Source organism: Polyodon spathula, chromosome 18, assembly GCF_017654505.1.
Source record: "Polyodon spathula isolate WHYD16114869_AA chromosome 18, ASM1765450v1, whole genome shotgun sequence".
Lineage (NCBI taxonomy): Eukaryota > Metazoa > Chordata > Actinopteri > Acipenseriformes > Polyodontidae > Polyodon > Polyodon spathula.
The window spans coordinates 10,493,595-10,519,715 of record NC_054551.1 but is presented as its reverse complement, the minus strand read 5'-3'; the positions used below and the strand labels follow the sequence as shown (position 1 = coordinate 10,519,715).

General features: G+C 39.8%; 1 protein-coding gene across 1 annotated transcript in view; it reads left to right on the top strand.

Annotated features, from left to right (window-relative positions):
* The first annotated feature begins 9,708 nt into the window (after positions 1-9,708).
* Positions 9,709-26,121, top strand: part of LOC121294164 (netrin-3-like) — an 80,894-nt gene continuing 64,481 nt past the window's right edge. The window contains exon 1 of the mRNA XM_041217767.1: positions 9,709-10,834. Within this exon, the coding sequence (XP_041073701.1) occupies positions 9,811-10,834 (1,024 nt within the window). The 5' untranslated portion in view covers positions 9,709-9,810. The remainder of the gene's footprint in view (positions 10,835-26,121) is intronic.

Below are 26,121 nucleotides of genomic sequence, written 5' to 3'. Positions count from 1 at the left end.
GACCTAAAGGACATAGTTTGTGTGGGAGAAGTGAGACAACAAGCAGTGGAAGGATTGAAGAGCATAGACAGCAGCGCTTTACTGGGCAAACTTAATAATAATAATCTTTCATAGTGGATCACCATCACAAAACGCTTTACAAGATACAAGACTAGGGTTTGTGAACGATGCATCAGCTGCAGAGTCACAAGAACGTCTTACAAGAAAGACGGAGCACAAGGAGGTAAGTGACTTGCTCGGGGTCACACAATAAGTCCGTGGCTGAGCTGGGATTTGAACCGGGTTCCTCCTGGTTACAAGGATCACTGGAAGAAAGTGGACGGCAAAGGAAGCTGTGGAAGATACAAACGCTGCCCTTTGTATCAGTGATATCATGGGGCTAGTACAGCATGGAAGAGAAAGCCTTGGTTCAGTTCCTCCTACATGGTACAAAGCAGCCCCAGCTCAACAGAGGAAGCTGGTAGTTAATGGAGGTGCAAAAGCAGGAGGAGAGGATGAGGTGCGTAAAGGCAATTTCCCAGGCCAAGCAGGGTGAATGGAGGAGATGGGAGAGTGTAGAGCAACGCAAGATTGGCTTGCGAGATCTAAGGACAATGGAACAGAGCAGGATTAGTTTCCTCAAAATATGATGTTCTTCCATTACCACAGAACCTTAATCTATGGGCAGGAGAGGATCAGTGGTGTGATGACCAGGTGCTGCGATGTATGATCTCAACATTGAAAGACAAGCACAGCATGACCAACAGGTTGACACCAATTCTAGTAATATATCACACAAGGAGAACAACATTCCTTCATCCAGGGAAGCAACCACCAAGAAAAGGTATTAAAACCCAAACTTGTCTAGGACATCTGGAAGCTTCTAACCAGACATTGTCTTGTGGTCTGGATAAGCACGCCTTGTTCATCTGGTAGAGTTAACACTGCCATGGGAGGACACTGTGGATGAAAAGGAAGAAACTTTGGTATGCTCAACTACAGTAGCTGCTGAAGCAGAAGAGTGAGGATGGAGAGTTCAGGTTTACCTGGTGGAGGTGGGTTGTCGAGGATTTGTGGCGCACTCCACAACCTGGTTTCTCAGAGACATCGGATCCAGTGGTCAAGAGTTGCAATGCATAGTGAAAAACTTATCTGAAGCAGCAGAGAGGAGCAGCAACTGGTTCTGGTTGAGACGAAAAAGATTCTGGTTGGGGACCTCAAGCACATTAGAAAGAAAGCAACGTCGATGGAAAGGAAGGTCAGTAATCTGGGCTTAGCTGAGTGAGGGTCGGAGAGGAGTGATGCTGGGATTCCAGAATCACTGTCGAGTCCTCTTAAGGTGTCGTTGGCCAGTCGACAAAACACCAAAGATGTAAGGTGCCCACTTGAGGACCCCAAAGAAGTACCCTACTCAGCTCAGTCCAGACAGTTGTCATGCTGATGCGCTAGGGAGGCCACACTGTGGTTGATCCCTGAAGCCAGCATTACACTTCAGCCATCAGCACCAGTCAGAAGAATATCTACATCATCAGATGTAAGAAAACGCAGCTGGATCACATTAGTTTACAGTAAAAGAAGCTATGTCTTAGTTGGTGCTTATCTTGGCAAGTGATGAGTCCAATATCAGCATGAAGTTTTTTCACAACACAACGATCAATCATTCCTTCAGCCCACAGCCCAAAGTAAAAATGTATAATAAAAACACAAACCAATAAGAGTGCAAAGAAACACACTATATATGTATATGTACACACACACACACACACACACACACACAGTACCTATAGAAAGTCTACACCCCCTTGAACTTTTTTCATATTTTGTTGTGTCAGTGCCTCAGAGTTTCATGCATTTAAATGAGGATTTTTTCCCACTTATCTACACACCATACTCCACACTGTTAAGGGGAAAAAAGTTTTTATTGAGAAAAAAATGATATATTAAAAATACCAAACTGAAAGATCATAAATGGATAAGTCTCCACCCCCCTGAGTTAATACTTGGTGGAAGCACCTTTGGCAGCAATTACAGCTGTGAGTCTGTTGGGATAGGTCTCTACCAACTTTTTACATCTAGATTTGGCAATATTCTTTTCAAAACTGTTCAAGCTCTGTCAAGTTCGTTGGGGAGCATTGATGGACAGCAATATTCAAGTCATGCCACAGATTTTCGATTGGATTTAGGTCGGGGCTCTGACTGGGCCACTCAAGGACATTTACCTTTTTGTTCCTTAGCCACTCAAGTGTAGCTTTTGCTTTGTGCTTTGGGTTGTTGTCATGCTGAAAGGTGAACTTCCGTTCCAGTTTCAGCTTTCTTGCAGAGAGCAACAGGTTTTCCTCAAGGACTTCTCTGTACTTTGCTCCATTCATTTTCCCATCTAACAAGTGTCCCAGTCCCTTCTGATGAGAAACATCCCTATAACATGATTGCAGCCACCACCGTGCTTCACAGTAGGGATGGTGTTCTTTGGCTGATGCAGTGTGAAGGGTTTGCGCCAAACATAACGCTTTGCATTTAGGCCAAAAAGTTTAGTTTTGTCACACCACAAAACGTTTTGCCACATGGCTACAGAATCTCCTGAGTTTGTTTATTGCATACTTCAAACAAGATTCAAGGTGGACTTTCTTGAGTAATGGCTTCCTTCTTGCCATCCTACCATACAAGCCAGATTTGTGGAGTGTTTGGGATATTGTTGTCCCATGCACACTTTGACCAGTCTTGGCCATAAAAGCCTGTAGCTCTTGCAAAGTTGCCATTGGCCTCTTGGTAGCCTCTCTGATCTGTTTCCTTCTTGATCGGTCATCCAGTTTGGAGGGACTGCCTGATCTAGGCAGGGTCTTAGTGGTGCCATACACCTTCTATTTCTTAATAATCATCTTGACCGTGCTCCAGGGGATATTCAAGGCCTTTGATATTTGTTTATACCCATCCCCTGATCTGTGCCTTTCAACAACTTTGTCCCGGAGTTCTTTTGAATGCGTCTTGGTGCTCATGGTTGAGTCTTTGCTTTGAAATGCACTACCGAGCAGAGGGAACCTACAGGAATTGCTGAATTTATCCTGAGATCATGTGAATCACTACAATTTAACAGAGGTGGAGGCCACTTAACTTGGTGTGTGATTTTGAAGGCAATGATTTTAATTAAGTTTCTGCAAATTTCTAGAATATTTTTTTCACTTGGAAGTTGTGAGGTAGGATGTGTAGATAAATTATATATATATATATATATATATATATATATATATATATATATATATATATATATATATATATATACACACAAAACAAACGTGCAGTAGTATTATCAAAGTAATATAATAAAATAATAATACCAGACTTGACAATAGAGGGAGAGAGGAAAAATGGTTACAAAATTGTTTCTACAAAAATTTTATAATATTAAAACAAAGCTTTATTTCCTGCTAAAATGCTAAAAAAAAAACTACTAAAATGTCAATAATCACAATTTAATAACACCAAAAAAAGAAAATAAAAACTATTTTGTCTGAATTTAAAATAAATAACACCACAAGCCAGAATCTAGCTCCTAAAATAGATCCATCTGAAATAACTAAACTGCATGATTAATTAAAGCAAGAAAGAAGGTTGTGCTTGATGCACAACTCATCTACGCAATAACAAAAGAAACAAGGACTTTACTTAGCTCCACAAGAATCACAAACTCCAACTTCTTCCTTCTTCCTTCCTCCTTCCTCCTTCCTCCTTCACAGTCAGTCTCTCACTCTCTCCCCCTCCCTGAACCTGCTATCTACAGAGATTATAAAGGCTAGAGCACATATCAGCACAGGAGTTGCTAATCAACTAGCCAAAAACATAATTACTGCCCTTCCCACATCTCACTCATCACCCAGTAAAGAGACAACAAAAATACAGCATGGATTACCAGATGAAGCACAAGGCAACATACGAGTTGCTTTATGTGGGCAAGCATTACATCGGTAAGGGAAAGTAACAGAAAAACTGTCATTTGAGCCTCTTGATCTCTTTTAGGAACAGCATACAGTTTCATTGTCAATAGTAAAGCCCATGGTTTCCCTGATGAAGCACAATGAAGCCAGGATTCATTCATTCATCAATTCTAATAGACTTCTATATACTCTGCTCACATCTTAACTCGCCTCAGTCTTAAACACAGCCCTGCAGGCATCTGTGTTGTAAAGAAGAGAAATAAAAAAGAATATAAACAGAAAAGAAAGAAACAAGAATCAGGGTATTAAACAGCAGGGGAAGATTTAAGTAAAAAATAATTTAAAAAATGGATCAAGACGAGGAGAACTACAAAAAGGGAAGGCACGAATGGAGTGAGTGAGGAAAAATAGGCTTAGAAAGCATTAAAATAAACAAAAAAAAAAAAGCTGACAATACTGCAGCCTCACCATAGCACACCACAAACAAACAGTACTGCAGCCTCACCACAGCAATTCCATTCAGATTTGTTTTTTTTGTTTTTACAAAAAAGGAGTCTCTAGAATGTCCTGGGGACCCCCTCTCTCTATTTGTCTCTCCCTGTTTCTGCCCATCTCACTCTCACAACACGGCAGTCACACATTAATGCAGTGATGTTGTCTGAGACTTCGAGAATGGTAATTAGTTGCTAATTATACCAGCGGGGACCCGAGCCAGGCTGTAACTCTCACTCCAGTGTCCTGGCTTCGCTTTAATGGAATAACTTCGAAGCTGCTTAAGAAGCAATCTCTCCTTCTAATCTGGGCATCATAAAGAGGCCTCTACGTCTCTCAGTTGTCCAGTTTTTGTACAGTAATAATGCACCATGCTATCCCCAACACCAATCTGAGGGTTATTATAAATCACAGATGAGAAATCAAGCATAAATGAGTGTCCAAACTCCAGTCCAGTATCATGTTCAATAGCAGCTCCTGAGTGCAATCTTGTTTTTTTTTTTGTGATTTATAATATGTTAATATGTTGTGTAAAGGGTCTCTCTCATTAGGTGCACAGTTGCTGCTGCCTCCTTGTACCTAATCGCTTCATGTGCTGTCTCGGCTACATTATTCGTCCCCAAACATCCTGTGTGATGAAAAAGGTAGATTGTCTTGGTATTTCCATTTTTTACCTTGATTTTGAAACAATAATTCAGTAAACAACACTTTCATAACTAATTTAGCTTGAGGATAAATCAATGGTAGGCATGTAACACAAGGGGCCATGCCAAAATTGCCATGACTGGTTATCCACTGGAATGCTGGTCCAAGCTATTTGCTGGACCAACATTCCTCGACAACATTTTGGACAATGATTAATCTGACCTGAAATTATTAAAATTACATTTCAAATTCAATTTTGCAGGTTGTACACTGACTGTCGCGGGTTTGGTTGTAATGTCAGTTTGCCCATCTGACCCTCAAAATGCAGGTCACTTGGGTGGTCTGTATACAGAGGGAGTAGATGGGGCTGACAGAGTTGAAAGGTCACATTGTCACATGATTTAGAAGGAGGAAGGCTGTTCAGTCCCGGCCCTTTCTCCAGACAAGCTCAAAGAAGCTCAAAACCATTAAAGGCACATTTAGAGAAAAATGATGCTCGAGCAACAAAACCCAGCACCGCTCAAAATTATTGTAAACACCATAAACAGTAAGGGCAAGGTACACATAAATAGCATTTGAAGCTACATTCTATAATTGCTTCCAAATGATTTGTTTTAAACATTCATTAATTTGCAGTCGGGTTTAATAATAATAATAATAATAATAATAATAATAATAATAATAATAATAAATAGTGACACAGCTGTTTCCCAAAGACACCTGTAAACTAAGTTCATAGTTTCAAAAGTAGACACATAACTCCCAAGGTCGCTTGCACTCTAACATTTTTCTTTGAGAAACTTTACCTTTAATTTACAGTATAGGCAGGATTTCGAAACGTGCCTTTCAGTTTCTTTATAGACAGGCACCACCTTGGTGTTTAGGGATTTTCCCAAAGGAGCCACATGGTAGAGCACTGTAAAATGCAGTGTAGTAAATTCACAGCAAAGTTAAGTGTGAAAAGTAACTCGCACAGATTGCTGTGTTCCAAATTGAGTTTGAGACATTTGAAATGCATGGTTTAGAACACCAGAACCGAAACCAAACAAAACAGAAGCATATTATGCAGCTGGTTATGTTAACACATAATGCTAGGGATGCAGGTTTAAGGGCTAGTCCCACTGCAGCGTTTATTCACGGCGTTTTTCGTTTTGAAAGTCGAGCCTATGGAGTTGAATTCTACCATTCATACTTGAGCGTAATCGCTGCGACAACAACAACAACAACAACCCAAACCCCAAAAAACAGGTTCGATTTCTGGACGAAAAATGCTGCGATTTCCAGAGTCCTACATTTGAAGGCAGTATGAATAGCGTGCAGGTTGCTGCATTGTTCCTATGAAGGAGAGAAAAAAAGGGGGGTGAATGTAGGGTTCACTTTATAATAAAATACCACTGATCTGCGTAGACACGCAGCAGACAAAAAATACTGATGTGTAAAACAAACAACTAATAAAATAAAGAAGAGGTAGCCAATTTGATTTAATTTCTTTAGGTAAATAAGACCTGACACGGAGGGCATTACCAGGGATTCGCCGTTTGGGTAATGGAGCCCGAGCCCGAGTCGAGGGAGGGTGTATTACAACCAAACTGTATAATGCCTGATATATGCCCGATGTGGAGGGTCTTATTACTTTTACAGCAACATTAACTAAAGTTTGTATTTATTTTAACTGAATGCGTTTCATTTTTTCTCTCTTTTGTATGTATCCTTCCACATAAACACGAAAATAACCATTCTAGAAATAATGGGCTCTATTCATTATTAACAAGAGTTCATTATCAGGGTTTGCGATATCACTTCGCAAATCTCTTTACTCGTGATTAACTAATTGAAATAGTAAATTAACGCCAATGCGAACAGAGTTTCGTGAATCATATTTCACCACGTGGGAATGCCCAATCCGCGGCTAATTAACATGGAAGCAGCTATATTTAAAGAGCCCACACGCCTAATTAAAGGAAACACTCCCGAAAGAATCTGTTCTTGATGGAGACGAACAAGTCTGACAGTGACAACTAAAACTATATCTAGAAAACCAAAATTCAGGTCAAGTGAAAACGACATTTGGAGGTAGTAAAACACCGTTCCATTTTATTTGGACCAAAATCACTTATCACCTGTAGGAAGAAAAACAAATAAATAAAATATGCGCCCTTAGTGTGTACCATCGCAGTGCCGCCGATGTACAAAGCGCTGGCAAGACTTGACAGGTACCATTTAAAAAAAGCTGTGCAATTAAAAAAGCATCTTCCTTTCTATTAATGAACACGTTACCATTATTAGATGGTGCCCTTATTGGTATATGCGAGCAATCGATTGCCCTTAAAACATTAGGCATGCCTGCAATATCGTAGAATCACTGCTTTATAGAATTGTGTTCCCTTGCATTAAGCGGGAAGGAGATATAAGTAGATATTCTAGATAGCAATACATTGGTAACTTGTTCTACAATCCTACTCATTGTGGACTGACTGAATCCAAATGCATCACTGTTCTTTCTTTTGAATGATCCTGAACTGTAAAACAGCAATGCAGCTAGCAATATATCATTAATCGCAGCAATGGACTGGCTCCTTCTTGTTTTACAGTGAATATCTGTCTCAAGATCCCTGTACAATTCCAATATTTTGCCTTGGCTCAGGCGGAACCTCTTTTTTATTTCTTCATCTGTAAGTGTCATATAATACAATTTGTCTCGGATGTGTGGTTTTCTTCGCTGGCCGTGACCATAATAGCGGCGATGTACTGTCCCTATGAAACAAACTGATGCTCGAAAAAGACGCGTAGCGACAAATATGTGGTGGATTTCATACAGGTTATTTATCGGTCATATAATAATAGTTAATTAGCGCAATTTTAATTAATTAATCGCTCAGCAACTGTGGGGGGTGTCAATAGTGTTTAATAGGTACACGTTACGTTAATTAAGGATCCACGTTGGCACACCAACAGGTTCAAAATTAGCAAACAATGAATCGTTTTCGGTCGTTATTTTTTCAAATGCGTATTGTGACGCTAGCGTTATCTGTGAAAATGCAATAATGAATAGGGCCCATAATCCTCAATTCGTCTCTACAGACAACATTGTTTTTAAAGTCTCTACGTCGCCGAGACCGAGGATGTAATGTAGGCTACTTGTATTATTTTTCGTTTAGCCATCCATTGATTGACATACGAGTAGGTGATTTGCTTCAACAGTAAAATTTTATATAGCCTAGACGTATTTTTTTATTTTTTTATTGATCAAATGTAAACCTGCTATTTGTTTTTACCGCTACGCAAACTGTCCCTCTTTAACCAATGTTAAAGATTTAATAATACAACGCATTTTCACGGGTAAAGCAATTTATTTATTTAAAAAAATTAAAGTGTTAACTATTGATTTCATCACATGTTCTCCCATATTTTCCCTTATTTTTTGCATGTTGAGACATGTATTGTGCTGCTTAGAAAGAACAACCAGACGTTCCAATGGACATTTGAAGAGAAAAACTCTCATTTGAATACACAAATCGCTGCGAATCGGCTGCCGTAAAAAACGCAGCGAATAAACACTGTAGTGTGTTTAGCCCTTTATTGAAGAAATATTCTCATAGCACTATGTTTATACAATGTAATGTACTACTGGCCAGTCTGCACTGTACTCAGATAGGACAGTAACTGACAACATCTGATTGTTGTAGATTTTTAGAGAAATGTCACCGAGGGGGCCACTAAACGTAACCATGGCAATATAACACTTGAATGAGGAAGTGTAAGAGAAATGAGTTCTGGCAACTTTTAACTGTTTTGAAAATCCCAGTAAGTTATCAGTGTACTTTCCCAGATCAATAAAACAAAAAAATGTGCAGCCTTTTTTTGCGTGTGTCCGTCCATCTGCCAGTAACACGTTGCATGCTCAACACGATGGCATTGATTTTTAACCAAACGTTTATCGTACTCTCGTAGACTCCTGCAGACAGTTCGGGTTGCATTTGGCTAGGATCCGATAAAATCTCAAATTTATGCAAATATGTTTTACCTTTTATGTATTGTGTATATGTATTCATGCACAGGTCTGAGCCTTAAAACTCAATGTGTTTTTAGCAGTGTGTGGGGAGCACAACTTGGGATCATGGTCAGTCAAGCCCTGTAAGCAAGGAGCCTAAGTAAGGTAAAACCGACAGCTGACACCTCCACTCCTTCTGCATTTAATAATCTGCAAATTACTTGTTATTTTTCATAAATCAACGGTTATCACAAAAATAATAATCTTCTCAATGCGTATTCAAAATCTGAGACCAGCAGAAGAGGAATGAAATTACTTTAAATTAAAAACACATTTTTAAGAGTACTAATTTTTTTAAACAACATATTTCTTCCTTTTAAATTGCTCCCTGTAAGTGAAGGAAGCACCAGATTAAGGGTAAGAGAGAGAATTATGTTTGAGACGCCAGTAGCCTGAAGCTACCATGCCACCTTGGATTGTGAACTCTGAAGCTAAGCTGGATTTGGCTTGGCCAGCACTTGTTAGGATTCTGCACTGGATACAGTATTGCAATGCGGTGTTAATGGTGACTCCACTCAAAATTGCAGACTGGTCATATATACAGTATGTCACACTGACATTTCTATATCTATAGCTGTCATAATAATCTCCTCTGTCTTTCTTGCAGGCATTTCTTTCTCTGTTCTTTTTCTCTTTGTTCCTTTCGTTTCCTCCTTCTGGTGGAGCTGTGGTCTTGTGATTTTGGGGTTTGAGGAACACCAAAACTCCCCCGGGATGAGCCGAGCCTGGAGGTTGCCCCTGAGTGTGTGCCTGCTGGCCACAGTGGCCCAAACCCTCAACCCCTTTGTGGTGCAGCAGAGCCAGCCAGACCCCTGCTACGAGGAGAACGGAGCTGCCCGGCGATGCATCCCAGAATTCATCAACGCTGCTTTCGGGAAGGAAGTCCAGGTATCCAGTACCTGTGGCCGCCCGGCTTCCCGCTCCTGCAGCATCATGGAGCGAGAAGAGCGCCCGACGGTCCGGTCTTGCCAGGTATGCGATGCCTCGGAGCCCAGAAGAGCCCACCCTGCCTCCTACCTCACAGATCTCAACTCTGCCCACAACTTAACCTGCTGGCAATCTGAAAACTTCCACCACTCCCCACACAATGTCACCTTGACCCTGTCTTTGGGAAAGAAATTTGAGATCACTTACGTTAGCCTCCAATTCTGTTCCCCTCGTCCTGAATCCTTAGCCATCTACAAAAGCATGGATTATGGCCGAACCTGGACTCCGTACCAATTCTACTCTTCTCAGTGCCGGAAAATGTATAACCGTCCTAACAAGGCAGTGATTACCAAACAGAATGAGCAGGAGGCACTCTGTACAGATGGGCACACTGATCTCTACCCACTTTCCGGCGGGCTGATTGCATTTAGCACCCTCGATGGTCGCCCATCTGGTAAAGATTTTGACAACAGCCCTGTGCTGCAAGACTGGGTGACAGTGACGGACATCCGAGTGGTTTTTAGCCGGCCGCACTTCCCTCGGGAGCTCGGAGGAGGAGGGGGAGGGGGAGGGGGAAGGAAGGACGAGCACCCAGCAGCCGGATCCTATTTTTATGCGGTTGGGGAATTCCAGGTGGGCGGCCGCTGCAGGTGCAATGGACACGCTGCCCGCTGTTTGAAAGAGAAGGAGGGGAAACTGGTGTGCAACTGCAAGCACAACACAGAGGGACCCGAATGCGATCGCTGCAAACCATTCCACTATGACCGGCCCTGGCAGAGAGCCAGCAATCACGAGAGCAATGAGTGTCTGGGTGAGTCTGTTCTTCTTTTTAAAACAAACAAATACAAGGGTAGTTACGGGTCAGCTAACTAATGTATTCTTCTTGTTTCACTACGTGTTTCATTTTCTGTTTCAATTATAACATCCTGGTGACTTTTAAAAAATGTTAAAAGCACCCCTGTGACCTCAATAGAGCCCTCAAACATGCCTTTTCGAAGTACAGCTGGTAACCATTAACCTGCCCTTTGCAACACTCTGCCCCCACTGGATGTCAGAACAGGCCCAACAAGGGAAAGACCTTGTAATAGATTCATCACTGACAGCAGCCAGACACTATGGGGAAGCAATTTAAAAGGCAAACAGAATGTTTGGGTATATAGTCCAAAGTAATCAAAGGAGGTTATGAAGTTATACAATACACTGGTGAGTACTGTGGAATTTGGAATACACTTGAAATACTGTGTTCAGTTCTGGTCACCACATTACCAAAGGGACATTGCAGCCTTGGAGAGAGTCCAACAAAGAACAACCAGACTAATCCCAGGTTATAAAACAATTAAATTCTAAAGATAGGCTGAAGGAACTGCATTTATTTAGAATAAAAATAATTAGGGGAACTTGGCTGAGTTTAACCCTGAGCAATTGCTGCACAGAAATCAGGACCAGGGGACGTAGTTGGAAATGAAGTGGCAATAACCTTAGAAGAGAGGTAAAGACACTATAGAGATGGGTGAGGGGTTGGAATGGGTTACTTAGAGAGGTAGAGACTCTACAGAGATGGATGAGGGGATGGAATGGGATACTTAGCCATGTTATTGATGCTGAATCATTGGGATCCTTTAAGACACAACATGACAAAGTTTACAGATCAGTCAGCTACTAGGAGCCGGATGAGCATTGATGGGCCAAATGGCTTCCTCTTGTTCGTAATTTATCTTACGGAATTCTAGATTTGTTCTTGATTGAATCCCCTAAAAAGTGTCTTTAGTTCAGTGCACCTCCCCTTTATTTTGTGTAGCTTATTCCCTACTTGAATGAATGTCAGATACAATAATGAAGCACATAAAGCTCCTCTTCACTGGGCGATCACCAAGGCTTAAGAGGGTCTTGATGAATGGAAGTTTATGCTTGGATTAAGTCCTGGCTCTCAATATATATCATTTGGTAACTCATTTTAGCCAAAATTACAAGTGTGCCATTGATGATAGAAAGAAACCTATCAGGTGTGATTTTGTGAAGTGTGCTGATTTCCAGTGAGGTCGAAGAGGAAACCACTGAATTAATTTCGCTTGTGACCTATGCCAGAGGTCAGAGAGCACTGCCATTCCAGATGGAGCAATTTGCAGAAGATTCAAATCCAGGAATAGTTTGTGGCTTTAAAAGGCATATTGAACTCCTGGGACACCTTCAAACCCATATTAAATAGAGTGGAGATGTCCATATGTAGAGTGTATTCATAAGTCACTGTTGCATTTTAACATCCATCAATTGAACCATTTATCCTATTGTGATAGAACAACATTCTTTACCATTAGTTATTGAGAGCCTCTGGGGATATACAGTATGGAGGTACCTGTCTGGCTTTTTTAAATGGACATGTATGTCCTATGTCACACACAGCAGTAAGATGCACACTGACATGACGACATTAATATAGACACGCTACACGAAGACATTGATTGTTGACACGTTTGTCAAAAACCTACCAAATGACATTTTCTTCTGCTGTCATTTCTACTTCTTGTAACTTTTCTTAGTTACCTTTTGTTTAGAAAACCTTTCACCCTCCCCCCTCCTCAGGTTTCACAGCCGTATCATTTGTCTACTTAGTTATAAAGTTTTACTATTTCTTAATACTTGCGTCCTGTGATGACACCTTACTTGACATACCTCTTGCATTTGAGATTTTTAAACGACCACAAGCACTGTAACCTGAGACCAGTAGCAAAACTAGCCACGGAGGCTCTACTGTACCTCACTGACAGTGTTGTGGCAGGTATTTCTGAAATCTAGCCACCTGTGGAAATCTAATCTCATAGTTTTTTCAGAATTTAGTATTCATTAAATGTATACCAAAAAATAAGTTTTAATAACAATAAGATGTTCACTTTTCAGATCACTATAATTATTAATGGTTAAGGTGAACATCAAAATTGTGTGGGAAACAGTTTAAAAGCGGAATTAGGATTTTTGGCAACACTGTTAATTTCTGTTCCTGCACTATGCAATTCATTTCAATCAGAGACCCAGCATTGTTGCAGGAGGAAGCATGATCTGGATACAGTACATATGAACAATTTTGTTCTTCACGGCAAACAATCTCAAGATGTATTTCCAGCTGTTTATGACTCTTAATGTGTGACTAAAAACACATCAAAACAATTATGTTTAAAAATATATCACTGTGATACAGTCAACAGCAAAAAAAAAAAAAAAATGCATTGCTTGTAAATCGGGTGCAACACTTAAAAACTGAAAATAATCATAATCATGCTACAATTTCTTTCTGTTAAGAGCGATTTTTTTCACTCACATGAAGCAACAATGGAAATTTTGTGGGAATAAAAAAAAACGACCATAAATCTAACGATATTAGAATCGCGAAATTCCTTTACATTTTTAAAGGCTGCTAAGCTTTCCGTTTGACATTGTTTCTGTGCTCAAGCTTGTCCCCTATCAGGTGCCAGGAATGGGGGAGCTGCTTTTTCAAGTGAGCAATGCCAAGTCAGTTACCAAGAGGGATTAGGAGGTGGAAAGGTCAGGGAGGGGGCTGGGGAGAGACTTGAATATTTATTTAAATTGGATCTTGACTGGCTGTGTTGAAAAGAAGGCCTTTAAAAAAAGAAAGAAAACGGATCTTTTTGTAAATGAATAAAAAATTAAGGAGGGGGTTACCAAGCAACTGTTTCGGCTTGGGCTCAAGTCCTTGTTAACACTTCATGCACCGCTGACAGTCTGATTGACCCTGGGAAACGATATGGGCTTGTCTGAAGACAAAGGGCCAGGATTACTACATTCCCACCAAACAGACTTCAAAAATGACAGCTTACAATCTGAGCTATCAGTATGACAAAAAACAAATTTATGACCATGAAGTATATCATCAGTATGTTGAATAAGAAATAATTATTTATTAAGAAATAAATACATTGAATAAGAGGTATGTCATTAGGTGAGCAGCTGAGGTATAACTGTCATGGTGACGGATTTATAGTATGTGGGATAACTACTTTGTGTTCTGGAGATACATGTAAAAATGTAGCATAACATACTGATGGATGGATGCACCGACAAAGACACCCCCTATAGCCACAGTCTGATAATACCTTTCAATACCTTATGCTAAAAATTTAACCCCAGTTTCCATCACTAGTGAATATGCGGTTTTCCAGACATATGGGGAGATGTAAAGTTTGACATGTGGAAATACTGACGTACAACTGCTTCCGTTTATCAGATACATGGCTATTTTAACTGGTGACTGTTTTAAAACAAATAATAGTCTCACACTTTTTTTTTATGGATTTATTTTATTATTTAGTTCTTTGGGAGAAGTGTGGCTACAAAATCTAATTTTGTTGATGAAGAAATTACATTTCTGTTTTTCTTATATATCAAGCGCAGGTTATTTATTTATTTATTTATTTTAACCGTTTTTCCTTTTCTGGGCAGTGGTTAGGGAAAGGAAGCGGATTATGAGCAGTTCCTACCTTTTAAATGGTGTATGTTTGTCTTGTATTCATTATTGGCATTCCTCTGTTAGAAAGTCATAATTCAGAAAGTGCCAGATTTCTGAAGGGAAGGAGAAAGCTAGCCAATCTGGGATTTATAACAACCATTAACCCACTCTGACATCATAGAAAACGTTAAAAACACTGGGCTGACCTCAATTACAAGATGACCTGAATTTGAGTGATTAGTGTGATAAGCTGAGAAGTTCCACTTTATTAAAGTTTATAGAACAAGTGTGTCAGTTACAGCCATCCTCCACTATGGCTCTAAATTAATAATTATACAACACAATGATATAACCACAGTGTATAAGAAACAGTTTAATGAAAACATGATGTGTTTAAGACTTAGATTGTGTAAGCACATGGGGTTTTAGTATCATGGTAAAGGATAATACAATTACAGTAAGTGGAATTACCTCTTGTGTTAGATCATTAAGAAAAACAGAAAGGCGCTTTTATACTCTCTTAACAACCTCCCTCTGCTGTGTGCCAGTGGATCAGAGAAATAAAAAAGGGAGGCTCTTTATATTCTCCTCACAGCCTCCCTCTGCTCGGTTCTGTTCTGGTGGAGAAAGAGAAACTCTTATAATTGCTTAGCAGCCTGTCTCCACTCTGTTATAGAGCCATATGCGCTGGGCATTGAGACAGCAGTGACCGAAATCACAATATTATTCTGGAAGGCCCCTTGGCACCAGGAGGATTGATTTGTGGGGCTGGTGACCTTTGGCGAGTGATGACAGGCCTAGCTGACATAGAGAGGCCTGGGTGAACAGGGGGAGTCACAGACAGGTGGTCTCAAACCTACCGGGTCAACAGCAAGATGCTTGTTCCCAGGTCAGGAGATTTCTTTGTTAGTTTCTGTTACAGCTCCAGATGGACAGAGTAGCTTTGAATATGGAGTACTTTTAGAGTGTATCACTGCAAGGGTTTCAATTTCATTCTAGCACAAGCAGGGTTATTGCAGCCCCCATTTTTCATCTTAATGCTAATAAAGGCTTTCAATTCCATTTTCTCATCTCTGATTTATTCTAGCAACAATATCACCCTTGCCGTTTTCTTAACTCCTATCAGCACTACCAGTGTTGAAGGGGTGATAACCAAGGCTTAAAAATAAACTTTGGAACCTTGTATTAGTATTTTTCTCCATGTTTTATTTAATTTGTTTTGATCTTCATTTATATGTGTTTGGTATGTAAAGAAGTAAGAAGATCTAAGTGCTTATATTCTAAGAAGGTCCAAATAGACACACTGTAAAACATTAACTGTGATGAACTGACAGCTATGATTACAACAAAACTCCATGTTTTCCACACCTTGCTATCATTGCCCGTGACTCCAGAATGGTTTGGATACTCTGTCAGACTGCACTTGAAGATGTCAGTTTTTCTTCTTGCATTGATGGCTTGTTTTCAGTGGACAGCTATGGCCAAAAGTTTTGCATCACTTAGAATTTTAGGATTGCAACATATAAAAAAGCCCCCAAAAAAACCTATACAAACATTTTCTATATTTTATTTAACATCATGTAATCAAAGAAACTAAAAAATTATATTGCAGAATATCCATAAATAGCAGTACAATATTTTTGTCAGTTTTTCATCAAGTATATGGAAAACTACAAAGCAGTATGTAATTTAATATGTTAACATAACCTTATTCAGCAGGTTTCATTTAACTTTATGACGCAAAATTAGTTAATTCTATAGGGTGATGCAAAGCTTTTGGCCATAGCTGTACACTAGGCTGTTCCAAGTGGTAGGAAATGGGCTCATTTGATTCAAACGTGGAGCTGGCTGACCTAAGCCACTTTCACACACAAATGCCGCTACTGAGCCATCTCAGAGACATTTCAAAATTTCTTTAAAATACCCATTCACACAGCAAGAAATTGCGCAGTCTGCTGTTATAACCCTTTCACACATCGAAAGGGATCATGTGAGTAAAACTTTCAAACCTGTGAGTCAACAGATCATTTTCATGGCAATGACAATTCACCCATAAATTACAGCATCACGCATCATCCCTTCTATTAGTGAATTCACCTTCTTGTCAGCCCATAAAGTTAACAATTCCTGAACTTATTACTGACTCCAATTACTACTGCGGTCTTGATCAACTATTGTATTTGAAAGAAATGAAAGCGTGTGGTATACAGTCACGTAGGATGTTGACTTTCAATCCATGCCCACAATAGCGCTTCAGTGCCGGCATAGCTTTTCACACCGGAGTTAAGATGCTTCAGTGACGGTATAGGCAATTCACAAGGTGGTTCAGAGACGGCATAAACTATATGACGGCTCTATGATGGTATAGGAAACTTATATAGAGCAAAATGCCACATCAGTGCTGGTTATGGGGTGTCATAACTTGTCTGTGTGAAAGGGATACATGTCTATTTATTTTTGTAGATTGAAATCTGACAGGCTTAAAAGTGGTGAACACTAGCCAGTCTTTAAGAAACTGTATCAGCATGGCAGGTCTTCCTCATCTAAACTAGCAGAAATCAGCTTGTTTACTGTTTCTTATCTCACATCAGTATATAACTATATTTTCAGTGCTTTAACTCTATTGACTTTGCCAGAACACTGGAAACTTCAAAGTCAGTGGTGATGTTTAAGATTAATTATAACTGTACAACATATCTGTTTGTAACAGTAATTAGAAAATTATTCAGTACCATCAGACAATCAACTTCCAGCTCTAGTGTGCTTCTATAAGATGGTAGATGCCTGCACAGAATCAAATTTAAAATCAATCTGTGGAAGTACCAGATTTTTCATTTTGATTTGCCATAATGAAGCCCAGTTCACATCTATTGGACAGCAAATACTAAACAAAGACAATTGGTCCAAATAACTGTTATTATCCACCAAAACCAGCCAATCAAAACTTTGCATCGATGAAAGCAACCAGTCCTCTACCCACAACGGCCGAATCAGCCAATCACCTGTCAGCTCGACTGGTGCACAGCATCTTTTAACAACAACAAACCCGACACAGACAGCTCAGTAATATTGATCCATTAAAATATCTGGCACTGTTCAGATAAACTAGAAGCAGCTCTGACAAGTAAAACATTTTTCTTTAATAAAGTTGCTTTTTTCTCTTATTATGTATGTGATCCTTTATAACATTTTCAGGACTATTTTCCTATAACTTTTCTCAGCAGAAGGGTACCCGACAAATAAAAAAAAAAAGTATTTTAAAGGTTAACCCAATGCAAGCTTAAAACACGGGGCGGGGGGGGGGGGGGGGGGTATACCAAGATAGAAAAGGAAGTACACTTGTAGTGAACCAGTGGAACAGAATTCAGGTTAGATAAATAGTTCTCAAAAAGAATTCTCCTTTAATGGATAATACAGGGATGGTTTGAATCTCTATTCACTTCACATACTGACTCACACACTGTAGTTTCTGATGGTCCTGGATTGAAACACAAGTTTAAAGCCAGGCCCACACTGTAGAGCAACCAAACCGACCAACAAGATCACAGTGTGTGGATTTGTTGGGCACAAGATTATTGTTGGCAAACCATGTTGGTAAAGCAGACCAGTGTCCAACTTTTTGCGTCTTTTGCTACAACGAATTGGACCGCTGAGGTGGATTGTTACATCAATTCTTAGGTTATGTATAAAAAAAAACAGTGTTTGCCCTTATTAAAACGTGATATTCTTATTGTAATGTCTATAGAAAATAGCATTAATTATATTGTTCTGTAAAAGACCATGCAGCACTTCATATTTTTGGACTACTATACTATCTATTACTATACTAACTATTATCCAATTGTAGGCATACATCTAAATTGTGACCAGTTAAATTACATTTTCAAAATTGATGTTTTTATATAAATAGGTATTTTCCTCTGCTAAATTAGCAGGATTCATATAGTATTTATTTAATTTTTTTTTTTTTTTTTTTTATTTAATTTTTTTTTTTTTTGTTTTTTTTTGATATTATAATAGTTACTAATATTCAGCTTTAAATAATATCAGTTTAAATGCAAAAAGAATAACTAACATAATATTGGCAAAATGCGAAAATAATAGATATAATAACAAACCAATAAAACTTTAAACAGGATTTAATAAAATACAGCTATAAAAATGGCTAAAACATAGAAGTCCCAAAAAACCTGAATGATATGATAGCCAAGGATAATGAGTCAAAGGTTACATTCCAGAATAACTACATTTTCAAAATTGATGTTTTTATATAAATAGGTATTTTCCTCTGCTAAATTAGCAGGAGAAAACTATTAAGTGAAAAAAAACAAACAAAAAAAAAACAGTCCCAAACAGTTGCAAAGGCCAAATTATACACGGAAGTCTGAAAGCACCATTTGACAGCACAGGGTTAAACAGGAGTGCTCAGTGTGGATATAGAAAAGACTGGGAAGCCATTCCTGTGAGCATCCTGCTGAGCATCAGTGAAGCCAGGCCCCCTCTCCATCTGTGTAGGGGTTGAAGTGGAGGGTCTGGGTCTGGTGTGGAAACAATTAGCAGGAATTAAGAGTGAGATGACAGATGGGCTGCCTGGGAGCTTGGGGGCTCCAGACAGGGCTGCCTCAGACCAGCCCAGCCCAGTAGAACTCATTAAACTAGTCCAGACAGGGCTGCCTCAGACCAGCCCAGCCCAGCAGAGCTCATTAAACCCTCCAGACAGGGCTGCCTCAGACCAGCCCAGCCCAGCAGAGCTCATTATACCAGTCCAGACAGGGCTGCCTCAGACCAGCTCAGCCTAGCAGAGCTCATTAAACCCATCCAGACAAGGCTGCCTCCACCCAGCCAAGCAGAGCCATGCAGAGCTCATTATACCAGTCCAGACAAGTAGAGCTCATTATACCGGTCCAGACAGGGCTGCCTCAGCCTAGCAGAGCTCATTAAACCCATCCAGACAAGGCTGCCTCAGACCAGCCCAGCCCAGCATAGCTCATTAAACCAGTCCAGACAGGGCTGCCTCAACCCAGCCAAGCAGAGCCACGCAGAGCTCATTATACCAGTCCAGACAAGACTTCCTCAGCCCAGCCCAGAAGAGCCACCCAGAGCTCTTTAAACCCGTCGAGACAGGGCTGCCTTAGCCCAGTCAGCCCAGCAGAGCTCATTAAACCCGTCGAAACAGGACTGCCACAACCCAGCCCAGCAGAGCCACGCAGAGCTCATTAAACCCGTCCAGACAAGGCTGCCTCAGCCCAGCCCAGCAGAGCCATGCAGAGTTCATTAAACCCGTCCAGACAAGGCTGCCTCAACCCTGCCCAGCAGTGCCATGCAGAGCTCATTAAACCCGTCCAGACAGGGCTGCCTCAGTCCAGCCCAGCAGAGCCACGCAGAGCTCGTTATACTGGCCGGGCCCTCTTTAATAGGAAAGCAGCCAGGACCCTCGAATGATCCACATGGAATTAAGCTGTTTCTTATATATATATATTGTAAGTAAAGACACATATTATGATGGTGTAATCAGCCTTTTTCTAACCATTTTCGATTGCCAAATTTATGCCAAAGTATGTGCTGCAGAAGGCAGGTTTTTCAAATGTATTTTCTTTCTTCTCAACTCAAAACCAGCACAGCCTAGGGGCACATCTAAGCTTGACGCTTCAATTACTTAAACTGTGACATTTCGAGCAAAAAATAACACCCTTCTTTGCTTTCAAATAATTACAACACTCAGGAATGTTATTTTAAACTGGAGCTGTTTGTGTAGGAGGGCTGTGGGGCAATGATGAGGCTTGACAGCAGGCAGCATGGCTTGTTTAAAGAGACAGAGACGCTCACTGTTTATGGGGTTTGTAATAAGTTGTCAAGGCACGCCGACCAAAATTAGTTTTGGCCTACACTGATTTTAATGTGGTTTACTGAAAACAAAATATGAACGTGTGGTTTCTCAGAAGTATCTATTTAAAATAAATCTATTTCATATTTGCAGTGTTTCATATTTGCGGCTCTCACTTTATGATTATCAGTCACCCCACATGAAGGAGAACATATTGCATGTTGCAATATTCAACAATAAACTGTCTTCATAATGAGATTATTAAAGAGAAATATATCCTGTCTGATCACTTTATTATGATCTGTACCTGATCACTAAGGGGGGAGTCCATTCATTCATTTGTCATACTTTCCAAACCCCTCTAACCATCTCTGTCCTTTTACCATTACTTGTACACTCCTGACAGAGTGCTTCCATGTGGATGTGCAGGGCAGTCATTCATTCGTGCTTGTGGAGCAGCCTAACTAACGGAACTGTCCTTGCTACTGTGGCATCTGCTTAACTAGCATGCCTCTTTTGCATGCTGCTAGATCTTTTGCCATTTCTGGTAGACTGTTTACAATTGTGCTGCTCCCACAGCTTTAAAGTACTGTCGCTGGTCGCTTTTGTCAAAAGTAAAAAAAAAACATAACAAATATTTGTGAACAATGCATGCATAAAGACGTTAGGTTCCCGGCCTCAGTGCGCACAGCACATGACTATAATCTTTCATGTCTGCGCAGTTATCAGCCTCAGACCGCTTTTCGCACCGCTGTAGTGCCGAATTCTGCCCCTTGCTGAATTTTGCACTACTTTGCGATATGAGCGTGCATCATTGTTTCGTTCCATTTCATTATTTATTTAGACCCTCTTACACGTTGCTTTGCTGCAAAACACATTTCATCCCTCATTGTGTGCATACAGTGCTCAGAAATAAAACCTGAAAACCTGAAACCCTATATATCTGATATTCTGATGTATTTAGAAGCGTTTGACTTCTGCATTTGAAGTAAGTGGGATACTTCAAGGTTTATTTCAGACAGTGCGTGATTGACACTGGTAGTTGAGTTGAGGGTTGTGTCGAGTTCACTGGGCTGTGGTTTGCAAGGAGCCTCACAACCGGCCAATTTCATTAATAGAAGTCAAATGCATATTCATGAGTAGATGTCAGAATAGCCAAACTGTCTATCAGATCGACTGGTCAGCTGCAATCATCTGAACTACACACTGGTTATGATGGGCTCTATACTCAAAACTGTCAGTGTAAAACATCTTAATAAGGGAAGTTCAAGGCACATTTAACGAATGTTTGCGATACACAAAACACTTCTTCCCACACTCCAACTATTTAATGAAACTGTTTAGTATGAAACATCGCAGGTATTCACAACCCTGATGTTTGACTAAATTCCAACTGTGTGGCTTGTTATCTCCTCATTAACTGCTCATTTAGGAGTTCAGAGTGATACACAAAAGGTTAAATAATGTTTAAACTTTTCTCCGTCAAAGTTTAGGCATATTAGCCTAGTAATCACCATAGGAACTGGCATATTGTCATTGTAAACATCGATTTGTGCGCTGGTGTTGTAGCTTGTATGGATAGTGCTGCTGCTGTTGCTGGCGTTGTCACTATTGCACCAGGAGCTTGCAGCACTGCACTGTGAACAACAACGAAATGTCAAACATTTGCGAGCTAGAATGTATAGGCTATGCATACATTTATTCAACCTGCCTGACAAGGACATCATGCAACGATTCAGATTGGATCGGGCTTCAATATTAGATTAGACACGCATTGCTGTGCCTATGAAAATATTAATGGCATTGGGATTTTATGCAACAGGATCTTTTCAACGTGCCGAAGGAGACAGATTTGGGGATTCCCAGCCAGCCATGTCCCGTGGCCAAATGCTTTAGTTCGTAAGGCAGGCAATTATATACATTTTCCCACTGACCAGCAACAGCAGCGTCAAAAGAAAGATACGTTTTATAACATACGTGGATTTCCATTAGTGTTGGGGCAATTGATTGCATATATGTGGCACTTTGGACAACTTCTGAAGGAGCTGCAGTGTACATGAATTTGGGTGACTAGATTTTCAAAGTTCAAAACCGGGACACATTGTTAAATAATTGATGGTTATTTAAATAGCCATCTTCTCACTCTTTGTATTATCTTTTTGTTTTGTTTCTTTTTTCTTTTGCACATTTTTCAATTGCTCAGTTCTTGCTCACCCCTTAGGATTTTCACATATTTCACAAGTCCTAATAATAGATAAAGATAACCTGATTAAACAAATGACACAAAAACAAGATACTTCTTCAAGATTTATTTATCTACAAATTATTCAACATTCAATATCCATGTGTGGAAAAGTATGTGAACCTTTAGATTCAGTAACTGGTGGCACCCCCTTGAGCAGCAATGACTTCAACCAAGCGTTTTCTGTAACTGTTGGTCAGTGTCTCACGTTGGTTTTGAGGAATTTTGGCCCATTCCTCCTTACAGAACTGCTTCAGCCCGTGACATTTGCGGGCTTCCTTGCATGAACAGCTCGCTTCAGGTCCTGCCACAACATTTCGATGGGGTTTAGGTCCGGACTTTGACTAGGCCATTCTAAAATGTGGAATTTCTTCTTCTGCAGCCATTCTTTTGTAGATCTGCTTGTATGTTCAGGATCATTGTCCACTTTCGGTTCAGCTTCAGCTCACGGACGGATGGCCTGACATTCTCCTCTAGAATCTTCTGAGACAATGCAGAATTCATGGTTGTGTCAATGATGACAAGCCATCCAGGTCCTGAGACAGCAAAGCATTCCCAAAAACCGTCACACTCCCACCACCATGCTTGTGAGGAGGTTCTTCTGTTCGAACGCAGTGTTTGGTTTTTGCCAAACATAACGTTTCTCATTGAGGCCAAAAAGTTCTACCTTTGACTCGTCTGTCCAGAGAACATTGTTCTAGAAGTCTTGTGGATCATCTTTGTGCTCTTTGGCAAAACAGTACAGTGCATTGACATGCGTGCCCTTTTTTACACCTAAGATAAATAACATGTAAAACGTACAGAAGTGTCCTAGTGTCAATTAAAAATAAATATTCTACAAAGCGGCAGCAACGACTGCAGGAGGAGGAAAAGGACACAGAGGAGTTCCGCCTGAAGGCTAGGAATCCAGGGCGATACAACCAGCCGACGCCAGTGTGCCCCCTCTGTGAACAGGGGCATCGCTTTTCAAGCTGTCCCTTCCAATGTTATGAGCCCAGGGGGGAGGAGACAGAGCGGGGTATATGTGGCAAAGTACCCCGTCCCTGTGTGTATTTTGTGTGTATGTTGTGTGTTAATGTTGGTGTATAGTCATTGGTACATGGGATAAACAGGTCTGTTTAACATGAGCGTTTAAAATGGATATTTATATTTAGGCACGAGGATTGCACAGCACTTCACTTGCAAGTAAAATGTAATAATATGTGAGCATGGGGAATTGCACTTTATTAATTCACGTGCAGTTGTACCGCGACTCCAAGTGAATGATTGATTAGCAATCGAGTCTCGGTACAACTGCATAAAAGCAGCATATTTTCACTCACTCTGGGTTGTGTGTTCGGTGAGTGGAGAACAGGAAACGGAGGTAACAATAATAATACTAGTTAAAATATAAGCTCACCGTGTTTGTCTGTGTAGTCTGTTTTGTATGTCTCTATTGGCGAAAGTGCCATGTCCTGTGTTTTTTGTTTGTTACAACCTTTTTATTTACTGTTCTGTTTGTTCATTAAATGCTGAGCAAAACCAATCGCTCAGCTCCACCCAACTCCACCTCTCTGCTGTTTATTTCCTGTTTCCTGTTTCTGGTCTGATGTCACCCACTACAGCCGTCTTTGTGATAAAGACAAATATACAACTTTGCTTTTTAAATTAATGTTACCCCAGACCCTGACATGTGCAACAAGACCTGTTTTTCAACTGGTACTTGTCATTAGTAAAAACAAAAAATATACCCAGTCACAAGTATTGTTTTGAAACAGTTACGTCATAGCTCTTCGCTTTTGTTGATATTGTATCTGTTTTGGTATTGTTTTCCCTGGGAATTATACATTTTCTTTTCACTGATTGAATCCTAAATTGATTGATTGTTTAAGAGTGAATGTGTGCTCACCAATTTTTGTTAGGACTTCACGGTATTTGGATAATGAATTCACTATTAAACGTCATGCTCGATCGATAAGGATTTAAAACTAAGTATACTAGCTACAACAAATATTCTGGCATTGCTACATTTCTTATTTTCTTTTAAATTGAATTTGAATGTTGCAAAGAAAAAGATACTTATTTGCATTCTACAAAACAACACAGGTCCTGCAAACAATGAACCTCAGGTACTTGTAATTCTCTATTAGTGTCTTATTCAGAAAAAAAAAAGCCTGTTAACTAAACTTTTGTATTTAAATAAACAACATATAAGAATGTCCTCCTTTCTTTTTCCTTCTGTTATAAAAACGGGGAATGCCTTAGTGATTTTTCATGGCTGGCTGTTTTATTATTAATATGTTCCTCACAGTGGTTTACTGTGAGCTTTCAGTATTACAAGTGGAATGTATATTTTAGACATTTTATATATACAGTTGTAGTCAAAAGTTTACATACCCCAATGGAAATGTATAATTTGGACATTTCTCGAAAACAAATAATTATAGGAAAAATCTTTTGTAGCAAAAGTTTTGCTTTTGTGGATGAGAAAAAAAGGTACAAGAAATAGATGTCTACAATTATTGATTTCAGCAGTTTTTTTTGCAAAACTTCGAAAATGCTAATTCAAAAATATTCATACCCTGACAAGGAAAATGAAATTAATAGCTAGTTGAGGCACTTTTAGCAATAATAACATCTTTTAAATGATTAGGATATTTGTCAATGAGCTTTTGGCATGATTCTTTAGTGACCATTCTTCAATGCAAAATTGTACCAGTTCATTCAGATTCTGAGGACTTCTCTTGTGCACAGACTTCTTCAACTCATACCAAAGATTCTCAATCAGATTTAGATCAGGACTAGGCCATTCCAGAACCTTGATTTTATTCTTCTTTAACCATTCTGAAGTAGATTTTGATGTGTGCTTTGGATCGTTGTCGTGTTGGAACGTCCAGTTGCGCTTTAAACCAAGTTTTGTAGTGGAGGGTTTCAGATGATTGGCCAATATCTTTTGGTATGCTATGGAATCCATTTTACCATGTATTGGCACTATATTTCCTGTGCCATTAGAGGAAAAACAGTCCCATAGAAGGATATTACAACCTCCATGCTTGACAGTAGGTATGGTGTTCTTTTCTTTGCATGCCTCACCAGACTTTCTCCAAATGTAACGACTATCAGGGTGACCAAATAGCTTGATTTTTGTTTCATCACTCCACAAAACCTTTGACCAGAACTCATATCCATCATTCAAATGCCGTTTTGCTAACTTTAAGCGATTGTCTTTGTGATGTTTTCCTAAGAGTGGCTTTTTCCTTGGCCTACGGCCATTAAGACTTTCACCCCAGTCCCCAGTCCCACTTTGACTATCTTTGGCAGTCAATCTTAGATTGTTATTAACCTTCCTCACAATTCTTCTACTTTTTCTTGATGAAAGAACCTTTTTTCTTCCAGACCGAGGTTGCGTTATGACAGTACCATGAGTCTTGTACTTCTTGATAATAGAAATTGGGATACTTAAATACTTGGAAATCTTCTTGTTTTCTTCTCCAGCTTTATGACAATAAATAGAATTCAGAGAGTTGTTTACTCTTTCCCACTTATTGGTAATGACAACAATCATCTTATGCCTAACCCTTGTATACTGTCCAA